The 15007-nt window shown below is 49.0% G+C and overlaps 6 protein-coding genes across 6 annotated transcripts; 1 reads left to right on the top strand and 5 right to left on the bottom strand.

The window, feature by feature from the left end:
* Window positions 1-626: 626 nt before the first annotated feature.
* On the bottom strand, window positions 627-5303 carry FOBCDRAFT_254444 (and other transporter-domain-containing protein; the record flags this gene model as incomplete). The annotated part of the gene is made up of 16 exons (XM_059611119.1): window positions 5078-5303; window positions 4470-5031; window positions 3707-4421; window positions 3470-3658; window positions 3277-3429; window positions 3046-3160; window positions 2845-2986; window positions 2445-2521; window positions 2167-2391; window positions 1603-2113; window positions 1518-1547; window positions 1416-1469; window positions 1238-1366; window positions 1076-1193; window positions 819-1027; window positions 627-764 (listed from the first exon to the last, which is right to left on the bottom strand). The coding sequence occupies exons 1-16, from the start codon at window positions 5272-5274 to the stop codon at window positions 627-629; spliced, it is 3564 nt and encodes a 1187-aa protein (XP_059468165.1). The 5' UTR covers window positions 5275-5303.
* Window positions 5304-5473: 170 nt separating this feature from the next.
* Window positions 5474-7259, top strand: FOBCDRAFT_193100 (FAD dependent oxidoreductase-domain-containing protein; the record flags this gene model as incomplete). Its single annotated transcript, XM_031193433.3, has 1 exon — window positions 5474-7259. The coding sequence occupies exon 1, from the start codon at window positions 5565-5567 to the stop codon at window positions 7257-7259; it is 1695 nt and encodes a 564-aa protein (XP_031030054.2). The 5' UTR covers window positions 5474-5564.
* On the bottom strand, window positions 7205-8376 carry FOBCDRAFT_324733 (uncharacterized protein). The gene is made up of 2 exons (XM_031193431.3): window positions 7993-8376; window positions 7205-7938 (listed from the first exon to the last, which is right to left on the bottom strand). Exons 1-2 carry the CDS (start codon window positions 8210-8212, stop codon window positions 7424-7426), a joined length of 735 nt encoding a protein of 244 aa, XP_031030052.3. The 5' UTR covers window positions 8213-8376; the 3' UTR covers window positions 7205-7423.
* Window positions 8377-8558: 182 nt separating this feature from the next.
* On the bottom strand, window positions 8559-10405 carry FOBCDRAFT_234194 (ankyrin repeat-containing domain protein). The gene has a single exon (XM_059609961.1). It carries the CDS (start codon window positions 10146-10148, stop codon window positions 8577-8579), a length of 1572 nt encoding a protein of 523 aa, XP_059468164.1. The 5' UTR covers window positions 10149-10405; the 3' UTR covers window positions 8559-8576.
* Window positions 10406-11697: 1292 nt separating this feature from the next.
* On the bottom strand, window positions 11698-12048 carry FOBCDRAFT_245808 (uncharacterized protein; the record flags this gene model as incomplete). Its single annotated transcript, XM_031193430.2, has 1 exon — window positions 11698-12048. One exon carries the CDS (start codon window positions 12046-12048, stop codon window positions 11698-11700), a length of 351 nt encoding a protein of 116 aa, XP_031030051.2.
* A 1464-nt stretch (window positions 12049-13512) lies between these two features.
* FOBCDRAFT_245807 (concanavalin A-like lectin/glucanase domain-containing protein) lies at window positions 13513-14972 on the bottom strand (the record flags this gene model as incomplete). The annotated part of the gene is made up of 3 exons (XM_031193429.3): window positions 13513-13569; window positions 13762-14145; window positions 14193-14972. 3 exons carry the CDS (start codon window positions 14970-14972, stop codon window positions 13513-13515), a joined length of 1221 nt encoding a protein of 406 aa, XP_031030050.3.
* Window positions 14973-15007: the final 35 nt, after the last annotated feature.

The following is a 15007-nucleotide window of genomic DNA, read 5'->3' as shown; positions in this document are numbered from 1 at the left end:
CGAAACGGTAGTTGGTGCAATACGAGAATTTCAAATGGAGATAACCCAAGAATGATATGACATGTTTTCCGCCTAGTAAAAATAGCAGTCAATAGTCACGATTAAACGAGTCAGGCGTTAACCGTCAATTCAATGATAAGGGGTTGGTTTAGATCTGTCGCATTGCAACAACTGACCGCAGAACTACGGTGCAGTCACGTCACAGACGATCATCCATTTAGTAAACCCAAAAACCTGGCATAAACTGGAGCAAGATTATACTTCTGCAATTTGATTGAATGCGTTAGTGAGTTCTGACGCTGATCCGGCATCTCGGCCAATTATGGAGAAAAAGACTCAAGATCGACCCACGGATACACGGCAAAATGCTGTCGCGTCTTCATAAAAAATATCGGCTAAAACGGCTCAGACTAACCAACGGAGAGATGTTTCAGAACACGAGAATCGCATAAATTTCGTCTCGCGTATATAATACAAGGGAGAACGAAATGATAGGAACTCGTTACGATTCTGGTTACGAATGAACGATGCAGGGGTTGGAGGATGAACATTTTATTACACCAACAGAGTTTATATCACAATCCAGTCCTGGAACCCTATTCTTCGCGTAATGCTGAGAGATGTGATTAGGATTTGTTGGGGGCTTGGATGTCTTCCACGTCTTCGTCGTCGATTCGTTTTGCGCGGCGTGCTGCGATGCCGACATCTTCGACGTTGGAAAAGTCCGCGACGCCAAAGACTTCATCCATGCGTTCCAGTGAGATCTGTGAATCATTCGAGTCAGATTCTGGGTGAGTGCATGCATGGGGATGACTTACGCCCTTGGTTTCTGGGATCCAGTATGCAGCAATCGCCATGAACAGGTTAAACGATCCAAAGATGAAGTACGCTCTCCATGGATCGTGCAAAAGCATGACTGGCGTTGACTTTGATACTGCAAGGTTATGTACCCAGTGAGTAAAGGATGCGAGGGCAACGTTGTATGCACGAAGTCGATTCGTTGGAATTTCAGAGACATAGATCCATGCTATGGAGATCAGTACGATAACCAGACCGCCAAAGTCTGAAAACTTACAGACAGGACCCCAACTCATGTTGAATGCCGCAGCAAAGATGTATATCATGGCCAAAGCAGCAATCCCCGCCGGAGGAGGATGGTCGCCCTCTCCAGGCTCAGGACCGAAGCGGAGATACTAGCAACGTCAGTGGGAGTGAAAAGGGGGAGCGGATTACATACAAAACCGACGAAGAACATGCAGAATGCTTGGATTGCACCGCCGAACATGAATGACTTGCGACGACCGAGGGAATCGGCGAGGAAGAAGATGAAGATCAAACATGTAACGACTTTGACGACGCCGTAGATCTGAAAAGTGTCAGTGAGTGATGGGGGGAGAAGCTGTAAAGGTTCTTACTCCTTGTGCGAACAGTGCAGTTGTTGTACTGCTGAGACCTAAACCGCTGAAGATCTATCAAACATTAACGTGAGCACCTGACGAGCATAAGAAAAGACTTACAGTTGGTGCGTAGTAGTTAATAGCACCAGTCTGCACTTCGTTAGCAACCATTTGTCCAAACTGTCCAGCTGTAGAAGTAACTCACCCCCGTCCATTGCCCAAGCGTAACAATAGCCACCGTCAAAAGCGCTCTCTTCCTATTCCACGGTAAAGTCCAACACTCTTTCTGAATAGCCCAGAACCCCGTATCCTGCATGACCTCCCTCTCCTGATCAATCTGCGTCTTCAACTCCAACAGCTCCTGCTGAATATACGCATGATCCACCGGCAACTTTCTCACATCTGAAAGAACAGCTCCAGCCTTCTCCCACTGATCTCGAGACGCTAGCCAGCGTGGCGATTCTGGACAAAAGAGCATGCTGAAGAAGAGTAATGCTGGACAGATGGATTGGCACGCTAGGGGGACCATCCATGTTGCTTTACCGGGGAGATGCAGAAGGGAGCCGTAGTTGATGAAATAGGCTGTCATGCCGCCGAGGACGAGGAGGAGTTGGAAGAAGCCGACGAGAAACCCGCGGATTGCGCGGGGGGAGTTTTCGGAGACGTATGTTGGAGCGAGCATTGTTCCTGCGCCGAGACCGAGACCTTCGACGAATCTGCAGCCATCAACATCTAGTCATGAAGCGCTGCTTGATGTCATGGAACTTACCGTCCGATATAGAAGACTGAGAGGTGACCGTAAGAAAACGCTTGCATGATACCACCGATGAAACCCGTCACCGCAACAAGAAGCAGCGCTGGCTTTCGACCCTTGCGATCGGCAAATGGACTGGACAGGAGAGCTCCAGCGATAGCACCGGCTTGCATTGTCGTGACGAGGTTTCCTGCTAGATCAGCTGCGTCTTCTTTTGGCCGAGTGTCAAGACCAAACTCCCTGTTAAACCTGTGTCAGCGGGGGTCCCATCGCAAGGCAGCTTTGAAACAAACCGTTTGAAGTCTGGCATAGCCAGCACGCCACCAATAATACCTGCATCGACTCCAAACAGCGCTCCAGCAAAACACGCCTATAAATGTTAGTTCACTATCCCTAAATCATTGCAGCGAATATCCTACTGAAGCCGTCAAAGCGATGACGCGCCAGTTGTAAATCTCCGGCGGATCAACACGGATAGCATCATTGCGCACAATGCGCCGAAACATGCCATGTATCGTCATCTTCACTCACTTCTCTCGGATAAAAGATTAAAGAAGGATTGACGATAGGAATTAAGCTTACGAGAGCACCATGGTTTTAAGTAGTGGAGACAATGAAGGTCAACACCCTCTTTTACGGGAAGGCAAACAAGCATAATGCGGGGTGTAGATCATGTCCTGGGGTAGAACATACCGGCGGGGAGTCTCGGGCGCGTGATTCGATGATGGGCTTGGCGGACGACGCGGGGAGTCTCGGGTAGAGGCGTAGGCTATCGGTTTGGAGGGGTTTTGATGTATAGGTCAGCAAGTATTGCAGAATACAGAAGCATTGTGCGCTGTTCGCTTGGTTTATTGAGGTCGCTGGTTGGGGTATGCATAATCTCGGAGCTCTTACGTTGGGGGCTGAGCGGGAGGGCTGCCTCTTGCGCCCGTAATACAACAAATCACCGTGCATGATGTAACCTGTCTCGTATATTCGTTCAATTCAGTATCTGGGCGACAAAATCCCACTGCAAGATACAGTTGATTGTGTATTGAGGGTATCACAAATCACATTCAACACCGCCCCAATCGTACAAACTCTCGCTGTCATGTCTCCCGACAAAGCAGCGTCACCGATGCTGACCATCCCAAAGTGCATCTGGGTTCTCCCAAATCTGTCCCAGTTCTGATCTTAATGAAGGTGTAGGCCAACCACATCTCTCTTGACATGTATCCAGCATTTCTACTACACATTCTCGCTCTCTGGGATTCTGCATGAACATCCCGGCTGTATAAGCTGTCAGATTATAAATCCAAAGATTGCATTGGGGACCTACCAATGAAGAGACATTGTGAGGACAGCATGCTCGATGCATCCTCTGTAAGCGTCATGCCAATTCCGCATACCATCTTTATACTCTCTTGAATCTCCTTCTGGCGCTTGAGTAGGCCTTGGATGCCGTCTAAATGGGGTTCATGTGCGGTGATGAGGATCTTGGAGCAATGGTGAAGCTGCACAGCGAGTCCTGTCTCAATCAGTATCAGGCCCAGCTTCACAGTTGGTGATTGCTTACCAAAGCATTGAGGATGTATCAAATTTGGCTGAAACACTTCACTCTCACGATTCCCCATGGTCGGCAACGCTGAGAACTCAACTGTAAGATGAGACCGCCACTCATCCAACATCTTCCTCAAAGCCTTCGCCCAACCAATCCTCCCCGTCAACCCTTCCACTTCAGCAGACGAATCAACAGCGCAAAAGTTAATAACTTGCGCCATTATCCATACAGCACGCGAAGCTAACTCATGACTATCTAGATCCGCGTATCCCTTCTTGGGCATCCATGTACTATATGTTCTCCTCTTCTCACGGAAAGCAACCCAAATATCCTGTCGTAACCAAGCCCACCACGTCGTACTTTCAAGGCTCGATGTTTCAACTTCAATCTGGCGAGATCTCAAGATCCAGAAGACACCTTGGAGATGTTGTTGCCAATCTTTGCGTGACCCTCGTAGCATCTCATACGTTGAGACCATAAGCGTTGTCGCCATGAGTTCCTGACTATTCTGATACGTCGAATAACGCATAGCTTTCTGAACGTAGTGTAATGTTTGGTAATAATACTGCAGAGCTGTGTTTTGAGACGGACGTTGATTGGAAGGGATGCTTTCGTCGAGAGATTGGTGATAGCATGATAATGCGAGAATGGCGTTGAGAAGACCTGCATTTCGGACTGCTAGATGGGGAACTCGTGTAGAAAATGTCCGAGCTGGGTCAAACAAGTCAAGCTGATCGAAGGTCAGTATGCATGCACCTACAGAACGTGACCAACATACCCATGAACATATGCGGTGCAAGAAGTTCTGAAACAAGGTCTGTTCTCGATCGAGGAGTGATATACTCCGCGGGGCCTGCCATAAGCTTTCTTCGGAAACATTCGCTGCATGATCATTGACTGCATCCCGGGTCGGTGGTTGAGCATCGATGATCCTTGTTGCTTTCTGCAATGGCGTGATGTCGCTATCTGCTTGACCGTCGGGTGATGTATCAAGCAATTCACCGTCGAGACCCAAGGGTGCATCAGCGTCTGGGAAGGCTTCGTTCGATGCATCGTTGGCGAGGATGCCGAACCATCGAACTGCAGCGACGCTGGCTGATGCTGCTGGTGTTGTTGAGTTTGAGTCGGATTGTCCTCCAGAACAGTCATAGTAGGGTAGCTGCTGTGCCTGAACATTCGCATCCCAGTTCAAACCCTCAGCGACATGTACATTCTGAGCAGCACCCAAACCGGCGTGCGACTGCGACGCAGCAATCGATCGCACAGTCTGCGTCAACTCATCCTGCGAACTAATAATCTGCCCCAACTGTCTCAGGATCTCCAGACTCGCAGGATCAAAGCTGCCATAAACGTCAGCATTTGTCTTCCAAGCAGGGATGAACTCACGTAGAATGATCCTTCTCAGTATTATCATACGAACAAGAAATATTCAACGACGCACAGAATCCACACGTCGGCTGCACATTATCACACTTTGTCTTACGCGCTCTGCATACATGACACGCCTTGAGACTCCTCTTCCTGGGATATCGCGGATCGGACGCGGGTTGACGCGGTCGCTTGCGTGCATTGTCCTCCGACATTGTGAGGATGTAAGGATCGGGGAGATGTGTGATTACTTCCCGACGAGTTGAGGGGGGAAATGTCTTGGCGGTGTTGGTCATGAGAATAGGATATGCACGTGCTTTGTGACCCCTCACGGGGAGTCTCGGGTATGGGGAAGTGAAACGCAGATCTGGGGAGATCGGCGGGAGAAGGATTCTGTGAGACGAATTAAAACAAGACGATTCCCATGTTTGCTCGATATTTACTTTTGCAGTCTCGGGTTATCATTTATTGAGTTGATTGTTGGTCAACTTACCAGCCACCAAAGATGGGCGAACTCTCTGAGCCTCCCAATGGCCATGTCAAAAACAGCGTCTCGTGGCAAACAGCTCATTCAAAAACCCGACCAAAACACTTCTCAACAGACATTCTCATCGCAGGCGGTGGATTGGGCGGTGTCGCAGCTGCGCTCGGAGCTCTCCGTCGAGGCCGGCATGTTTTTCTCACTGAAGAATATGACTGGCTAGGCGGCCAATTGACCAGCCAAGCTGTACCTCCTGATGAACATACCTGGGTTGAGCAATTCGGTGTCACACGGTCTTATCGAGCACTTCGTGATGGCATACGGCAGTATTATCGCGATAATTACCCGTTGACAGAGGAGGCGAGACGAAGGGCGCAGTTGAATCCCGGGGCGGGACATGTCAGCAAACTTTGTCATGAGCCGAGAGTTGCTGTGGCTGTTATCGAAGCCATGCTCATGCCGTTCATCGGTAGTGGACTTCTCACTGTTAAGAAACGCGTCAAGGCTGTTTCTTGTGAGATGGTTGGGCAAGTTGTGAGGTCTGTGGAGTTTCGAAAACTGGATGATGGAGGGACTTTCACTGTTGACGCAAAGTACGTCATTGATGCTACAGAGCTAGGAGATTTGCTACCCATCACCAAGACGCCATATGTGACGGGATTTGAGTCTCGAAAGGATACAGGAGAGCCGAGTGCGCCGGAGGAAGCGCAGCCTCAGAACTCTCAAGCTGTATCGATTTGTTTCGCCGTGGATCACATTGAGGGCGAAGACCATACAATTCCCAAGCCTGAGAGATACGATCACTGGAGAAGCTGTCATCCTGACTTTTGGGGTGCGCCATTGCTTGGCCTCAAAGCACCGCATCCTCGAACTCTTGAGATTGTTGAGCGAGAGTTTACGCCAAATCCGAACGATGATCCAGCTTCAGTGATTTCAGACCAGAGAAAGTCAGGAGGCGATATGAATCTCTGGACATTTCGACGAATTGCAGCCAAAGACAACTTTATCCCTGGGGTGTATCGTTCAGATATCTGCCTTGTAAACTGGCCCATGATCGACTACTTCGAAAAGCCTATCATCGATGTCTCAGAGGCTGAACTTCAAGAACGTCTCGCTGAAGCTGCGTCTTTGTCGTACAGTATGCTGTACTACCTCCAAACAGACTGCCCACGCGCCGATGGAAAGGGTACAGGCTACCCTGGTCTTCGCTTGAGAGGTGATATCACAGGTACAGAACACGGTCTCGCCATGGCCCCCTACGTCCGTGAATCTCGACGCATTAAAGCTATCACCACAGTTGTGGAGCAAGATCTCTCCCTTGACGTCCGCGGTTCCAAAGGCGCAGTGCACTATCCTGATAGTGTCGGCGTAGGCATGTATCGCATCGACCTTCATCCATCGACTGGCGGTGACAACTATATCGATGTAGCCTGCTGCCCATTCGAGATTCCACTTGGTGCTTTGATACCAGTTGAGAGACCTAACTTACTCGCAGCTTCAAAGAATATCGGGACTACGCATATTACGAATGGATGTTACAGGTTACATCCTGTTGAGTGGAATATTGGTGAGGCAGCGGGGTTGTTGGCAGCGCATTGTTTGGATAAGGAATTATCGCCGCATGAAGTACGGGGGAAGAAGCAGTTGTTTCAAGAGTTTCAGGATATGATCATCAGAGAGGGTATTGAGACGGAGTGGCCTGATGTATCTGGATACTAATCAGGGTTCGTAGAGTTGCGATGGTAGGTAATGATGAGTAGAATTAGCTTAAGAGTTTTGTATCAAGACATAGATGATGGAATGAAAGATTAGTGAAATTCAACCACAGACTACTTGCAAGAGACTGCATGAAAACCCAATATATAGCGGTAGGCACTCAAATCTCACTCATATGGCTTTTGAAGCTGATTCCCCTCAACCTGCTCCGCAAACTTTGGAATGTGAGTAGTATGGCACCACGGCTTCAAGCTCTCTTCCTTCCGAATCGTGGCCGCAAAGCATCCCAGCCATCCCTCACGAGGAAAAGCGTTGTTTACTTCCTCGCGCGTCTTCTCATGAATGATCTTCCCGAAGTCTTTGACATTTGGATGTCCACCAACATTATCGTAGATCGTAGCCAGTTGGATGAGTTGCCCGAGAAAGGTGATTCTTCCCTCAGTGCCGAGATCTTGATGACGAATTATAGTCTCGCAAACGGCTTCGGCTTGGTCTTTGGTAGAGCCGTTGTCTTGAAGGAGGTTGAGAGCTTGGAAGCCGCCTTGAAACTCAAAAGAAAGGCGGGTTGAGGACATGTTTTCATCGGTGGTGCCGATGTCATGGAGGAGGCATGTTAGTGCCAGGGTCGAAGGGGAGAGAGTGCCAGCATGCTCTGGGAACTGCTGTCGGAGAATGACAGTCGCTGGTGGAAAGGTCTGTTAGGATGTGGAGTTCTTCGGAGGTCAGCTTGACTTACACCAGTAGTAAACTCTCATGGAATGGTTATAAGTCTGCTTCAGGAGTTTATCTTTGGCATGTTGCTGTGTCTTCTCGACAATTGGGTCGTCGTTTGGGAACTGGATGCTCTCAACATCAACGTACTCAGGTTCATTGATGTAAGGTCCATTCTTGAAGATCTTCCCGGCGTCAACCGGGACTGCAGTCCATCCATTGATGGCGACGTCGTCGGAGCTCATGTTGAGAATAACGTAGGAATTGGCAAGACACAGAGAAAGCAAATTGATAGAGATTGAAAATACAAAGACGAAATGAGGGAGAAATGCGACAAATAAATAGTGAAAACTCGGCGCTGTATTTCTAATCAAGACTATCAACCTGAGGACGTCGTTTGAGGGGTAACGTGCGACTACCAACCTAAGGCCGTCGGTTTTGGAGTTTTTGGCCTCGATGATGATGAGCTGTGTTATGTCATCATGCCCGCTGACATCTTTGCGTCATTATCATGAGACATACACTTCACGTCCATTGAGTTGGAACTTCTTAGTATAAATGTTAAACAGAATCCTATTTCATCAGTGAAATCACAAGCGCCTCGGAAATTTAGACCTTTCCAGCGACAAGCTCATATGAAGGCGGTGGAGCCTCAGACGCAGGCAACTCGGCCTCATGTCGAACAGCCGGAGTTGAGGGACCTGCCTCAACTTCCCTTGGTCGAAGAAGTTCCTGCAAATCCTTTCTCCCAACAGCCTTGATGAACTTGACAGCTTCTTGATTCTCTTTAGCTGTAGGATCAGCACCGTAATCCATCAACTTCGACGTCAAGTTGTAATCAAGTTTCATCAGCGCCAGCATCAGAGGCGTTCTGTTCAGTCCATCGACCTCATTGACATCAACACCTTGTGCTAGCAGCGCCTCAACAGTGTTCTGGCGGTTGACGTCGATGGAGTATGTGAGGAGCGTTTGGCCCGAGATCATGCGAACCTTGGTGTTGACGGCTCGGCTCAGAAGCGCTTGCACTACCGGGGTACTGGGCATTTCGACAGCGTGACAAATAGCTGGCAGACCGAAGGTTATATCAACCGTTTCAGGACTCGCACCATTAGCCATCAACATCTTCATAACCTCAACCTTCTCGTCGTTGTTCAAAAATGGATTTCTGATAACCTTAATGAGAATAGGTTGCTGAAGCGCATCTGTCCCATCAACATCGGCACCCCCTTCGATGAGTTTCTTCACGATCTGGAATCTCTTCATTCCTATTGAAGCCTCTAGAATACTCGTGCCAAGAACATTCAACAGTTTCGCACTTGCGCCTTTGTCAAGGAGTAGTCCAACCATATCGGCGTTGCCGCTTTGGACAGCTGTGTAGAGAATGGAATGTTTGATCGCACTTTCGGCATTGGGATCGGCGCCGTGATCGAGGAGGATATTGGCGAGTTCGACGTTGCCCTTTTTGACAGCGTATACGATGATCTCCTCGCCTATTGCATCCTTGGCATTTGCGTTGGCGCCGTGGGCAAGAAGAAGATGGGTGATCTCGATGTTGTCCGTCTTGACGACCTGTACAATGACTTCCTCTCGCCTCTCATTTTTCGCATTAACTGGAGCGCCATTCTCAAGGAGGAACTTGATACCGTCCAGGTTGCCTTTAGCAACAACATCAACAAAGTAGGGCTTTCCAGTCTTTGATTTGCCGTGTACACTCTCCCCAGAATCGATAAGCATCCTGGCGATCTTGAGACTTCCAACAGAAGCAGCCTTGAATAAGGGCGGTAGCTTGTTGCTTTGTGCCCCAGCTTGTAGAAGAAGACACGCGGTTCCAACTTGATCGTATCTTATGGCGCACTTTAGTGGTGTATCCCCGTCTTCGTTTCGACCGTTGACGTTTGCGGCTTGGGAGATTAGGCCGGAGACTTGTTGCTCGTCTCCACGAGTGGCGGCTTGGCAGAGCGTTGAGACCAATGGATCGTGTTTGCGGAAGCCTGATGTGAGAGCTCTAAAGAATGAGGAACCTTTGGGACGGCGACAGTTGTCTACCGGGCTCTGAACGAGTGGTGGTGAATACATTGATGACGATGCTATGGGCGGCGATGTCGTCGTTGATGCGGGCACTGAATACGAAGGTGGTGCTACTTCTTTCTCCGCGACAGGGGTTTTCTCGCTGTTGGACATGGTATCCTTTTGGGCAGTAGTATCCGGTTTGACAAGCCTCTTGTTCAGAGCCGACTTTACTGCTTCTTGAGCTTGATGGGTAAAATAACCCGAGCCAGATGGGCCTAAAGAGTCATCCTTCCTGGCTGGATATTAGAAAGTGAGTCAATATTTGGAACTGGCAACGCACCTAACGAGGCGAGTGTAAACCTCAAGCATGTCATTGTAAACACTAAGGCAGTCTTCATGTGCCTTCAAGAATTCATTGTTCGATCCTGTTATATTCTCTGGTTGCCAATTGTCGAGTTGCATACGTAGAACCTCGAGTGCTGTTTCGTAAGTCTTCAAGAGCGGAATGAGAGTGTTGCGAGTATGGCGAAGCTTTCGGCTGTCGGGTTTAACATGGAGGAGCTCTTCCAATTCGCCCATTCTGCGCTTCAGCTCATCAAGACCAGACGATATGATCTTCAGCTCAAGAACGTGCTGTTCATCTCGTTCGGCTACCTTGTCTGCGGCGGCTGCACAAGAGGCTGCGCGCTTCGAGATGGAGCTGCACAGGTTGATGAGATCGATGGAGGTTGCCGCAGTCATGATCGTGGGTTCTGGACGTTGTGTTGGTGATGGTTGATTAGATTGGGGTCAGTCTGGTAATATATAATGGGGGGAGGTAGCCAATGCTTGGCTGTCAGGTGTTATACCTGATGTGTGATATTTCGGCCGAGCTGGTCGTGAGTTGATGACGATGATTGACAGGGGCATTGACATGGATGTGTGGCGCGGCGTAGCGTCGAGACTAACAGCCCTACAACATGATTCTCTCTTGTGTACCTTTCTCGGAGCATCTTTTTCTCATCCGGCCATTTATACGAGTCAAACCTCCATCTAATCATGTTTCTACTGAGATTTCAAAGGTAGGTAGCACTTCCACATCCACCAATATCTCTGCCAATGGCCAAGTCTGCTGAAAAGCCCTACCGAATGCCTCATGCACCTCAGCGGCTTGGCACAACCCAATGTGGCATAGCCACCACACAGTTGATCCTTCGTCCAGGACGTTTTGGGAAATCCTTTCGATGCTGCGGGAAATGCTTATGGATTGGCAACCTTCTCGAATGCGCCGCTACCAAGGTTCTGTTGTGAACGCGTCATGAAAGTAGGACGTTAAAAACTCGTGATCAACGCTCTAAGTTAAGTGACCTGTGAAAAGTCTCTTTGGGATGGAGGTTTGTGGTTTGTAAACTTGCGGTGCGAGTATGGTGCTTGGCGAAAGCTCTACTGTGAGGTGAGCCGGTTGGGTGTCATCCGAGGCACCAAGTGGGCAAGGGCCTTATCAGGGACTTGGGACGAAACAATATCAACAATATAATAACCGGCCATGTGATTTATCGCAAAGTGCAGTGTAGGTTCATTAGACTAGCGAACAGAACACCTGGCTAGACAGGTTGGCTCACAGTATGCTATAGTACATCGCCAGTCCCTCTTTGATACATCAACCATTGTCCCCAAAAGCAACAACAAAACCAAACGTCCACGATTCTCCAACTTGACCACGACGGTAGAGATTCATCGTCTACTTCTTGACATTTCCGGAGAGGCGGGTGAGCTTGGGGTCCTTGACAAGGACAATGCCGTCAGAGACTGAAGCCTTCTTCTTCTTCTTCTTCTTGATAGAGTCCAACTCAGTGTTCTTGGTGATGACGACATAGTCCTGGTTGATAGCCTTGTTGGCATTCATCACGACAGCCCGAGGTGTCTTGGGCACTGCGTGATCAATGATCTCGATCCAATCCTCAAAGGACTGGTCCTGCTCGATCTCGAAGTCTTCAAGCGCGCGAACAGACTTTTCGGCATCCTTTCCAGGGATCTCGGAAGCCTGGACCTTGCGGTCGAGGGGCTTCTTTGCGACCAGGATTTGAAGCATGGTATGACTTGCGTTCTGAAGTCTGAAGTTCGGTTGTCAGCACTGAAGTCATGTTCGGAGTGGTGAAGTCTCGGTTACCTTGGTTTGAAATATGTATTTCTCTTAAGAGTACGAAGGTAGCCGATGGCAGAGAGATAGGTTGTTGCAATTGTGAGGAATGTTTTGTTGTTGATGATTTGGTATTGTTGTTTGTTTAGGAGGAGAAGAATCAGAATTCTATGTTGGGATTCTGATAGAAAGGCACACCTCGGTGGAAAAGGGAAGGTGAATGAAGGCTCTGCTGCCACTGCTCCGAGGAAAGCGTCTGTCATTGGTTTTGAAAGAGAAGCCGTTTGAACAGGCCCATTGTTTGCTTTCAACCGGATGAAACTAGCCCCTATGACACTAGTCTCTCAAACAGCAGAACGTTCAGTCGAAGCTGCCAACTGTTGGCAGTGCAGGATGCTGGTCTTTGCATATACGTGTTAATGGTTCAAAAGTAAGTTATCTATTGGAGGGAGGAAATACCCCAGCGGAGCGGTTTTAAACGCTGACCATTTTGTTCATGGACACCCCGGTACTGTTCACTCAGATGGAATGCAAAATACTTGAAATGGCTTGGCTAACTGTGGATGTCCTGCGTGTTCAGTGTCTCAGTTGGGGACGTTGTTCTTGTCCTTTGAGATTAATCCAAAGACTTGTGGCTGAGAGCTTATATCAGCACGGAGAACTTAGAGATTGATCCAAGATTGGTTTAATGGATTAATAGCACGAGAATGAATTGCTTGAGGTTTTGCTTCTCATTCTTGGACAAAAGGATTGTTTTGGTGGTTTTGCCATGCTCCTATTGCGATGCCTCGGTTCAGCCAATCGATCGGAAGCTCTTGTGAGCTGTCTCCGAAGATGGAAGGCCACTGGCTAGGTAATAGCAAGCTAAGTTAAGAACAACAACCCGAAAGACTGACATGCATACACTACTGTCTCTTGAGAGCAAGGCTGTTCTCAGGGATAAGATGACGAGAAGATTTGCGCCAACAGATGTTGAAAACGCCAAAACTTACTTTCGGCGACGTATCTTGCTTCCTCTACCCTTATCCGTCCCAACACTCCGCCAAAGAGAAACCACCCTGGGTTGTTCGACCATACGCTGGGCCGCTTCGACTGGCACAACGTATCCAAGGTGAAGTCGGTCTGGAGATGGAAAGGGTCCGTCGAATGAGCACAGCATTGGGATTTTAGATCACGAGAGTCGCGGACAGTATGATGAACAGATAATATTTATTGACTAGACTAGATCACCAATCGAAAGAAGCTCAATATTGATATGGCTGTTCATGTTTCAGATATGAACCAGACAAAAAGGCAACAATGAAGGGTACAGAAAAGGACCACTCTTGTAATCCTATTCAAAAGAGAATCACAACACAAATAGCGAGGTATCAGATTCAAAGAAGTACGAAGGTTCGAAAACGTGAACAACCTATATCAGGCGAGCTTCATAGATCTATGACACCAGAACCGAAAGACCAGCCCAGCCCAACGCTACATATGATAGTCATGATTATGAAGCCGAGCTTATTTGTCATTATCACCCCAGTAATCATAGTAGTCATGTGGAGGGTTTTGACCATAGTCATAATAGTGGTCGCTATTATGATATGGTTCCTGGGAATATGGAATTCGTTCATCTCCAAGCGGGGGCGCGCCAACAGGAGGCGGAGGAGGCGCGCCAACGGGAGGAGGAGGGGGCACGCCAACAGGAGGAGGAGGGGGCATGCCAACAGGAGGAGGGGGGGGCATGCCAACAGGAGGAGGAGGGGGCACGCCAACAGGAGGCGGAGGTGGTGGGGCTTGAGGAACAAGGGGATAGTTGTAGCTGTCCATGGGGTAGCCATGCGTCTTTGGGTAATCGGGCGGGGGAGGGACATAGTATTTATCTGGGTTTTCCGGGGGGGTTGGATCAGGGTATAGAGCCTGAAGGTCTTCATCCTTATCATAATAGTGTTCGACCCTGAAGCGTGTATCTTCTTCTGAAATTTCTTTCACATAATGCGCAACATAGCCGACTTCCATACCAGCCCCGAGGCCGTCTATGGTATCACGTTGTGGCGGTTGCGGCTACAAAGTGTTAGCCTAAGTCTTTCATGCAGAGAATTTCATCTTACCCAGTCACCGCCAACAGCGACATTGAAAATCATGAACATCTTGTTGCGGGCAATAGACTTCCAAACGTCCGGATTGCCAATTCTCTTGCCCGTGACCTGTTGAATGAGTTGGTCATCGACCCAGAACTCTATAGTCTCGTCCTCCCAGCGCCTCGGGGTGCGATCGATGACAACTTTGTAAGTGTGCCAGTCCGTACCCGCATCTGGTTGATGGACCGACGCGGAGATACCCTCCTTCTCTTTGCAGATACCGCCAGGAGCCTTGTCACAATGAATAGCGGCATAGGTCGATAGATAGCCGTTCACGTGCTCCATGATGTCGAGCTCACCACACTCAGGCCAGTAAGGACCACCAGTGCGGTGGCTGTCACCAAGCAGCCAAAAGGCAGGCCAGATGCCCTGCTTCTTATCAAGGTTGCCATCACCAAGACGGATGGAACTTTGGATAATGGTCTTGGTAGCAGGTGTCGGGGTGAAGGTGTACGTGCTCTCGATACGACCGGATGTCCAACCCCTTTCAGCAGAGAGGTCGCGCCTCGGGATGATACGAAGGAAACCATCGCCAGTGACATGGACGTTGTTAGGGGAAGCCTTGTACTCCTGGTAATCGCTGTTCAGCTCCTTATACCATTGTTGAATGTTCCATTTGGAAGTATCTGGCAGAGAGCCAGCACTTCCGTCGAAGCTGTCCGACCATATAGTCTGGTAGCCCAGAATCTCGGGGACTCTATGGGCTATGCCAGTAACGGCGAGGAAGCAGAGTATGATAGAAAAGAACATTTTCGTTGTAGTGACTCTGAGATTGGAGTCAGAAT

The sequence above is a fragment of the Fusarium oxysporum genome, chromosome XII, assembly GCF_013085055.1.
Source record: "Fusarium oxysporum Fo47 chromosome XII, complete sequence".
Lineage (NCBI taxonomy): Eukaryota > Fungi > Ascomycota > Sordariomycetes > Hypocreales > Nectriaceae > Fusarium > Fusarium oxysporum.
Note: the sequence above shows the minus strand (reverse complement) of the source record. Positions and strands in the feature narration are given on the sequence as shown.

Excerpts from the sequence above, each read along its gene's own strand:
- FOBCDRAFT_324733 (XM_031193431.3), bottom strand. The coding sequence starts at position 8,212 with ATGAGCTCCGACGACGTCGCCATCAATGGATGGACTGCAGTCCCGGTT. Across the intron at positions 7,939-7,992 it reads CATGAGAGTTTACTACTGGT|CGACTGTCATTCTCCGACAG; the intron begins GTAAGTCAAGCT and ends CCTTTCCACCAG.
- FOBCDRAFT_234194 (XM_059609961.1), bottom strand. The coding sequence starts at position 10,148 with ATGTCCAACAGCGAGAAAACCCCTGTCGCGGAGAAAGAAGTAGCACCA.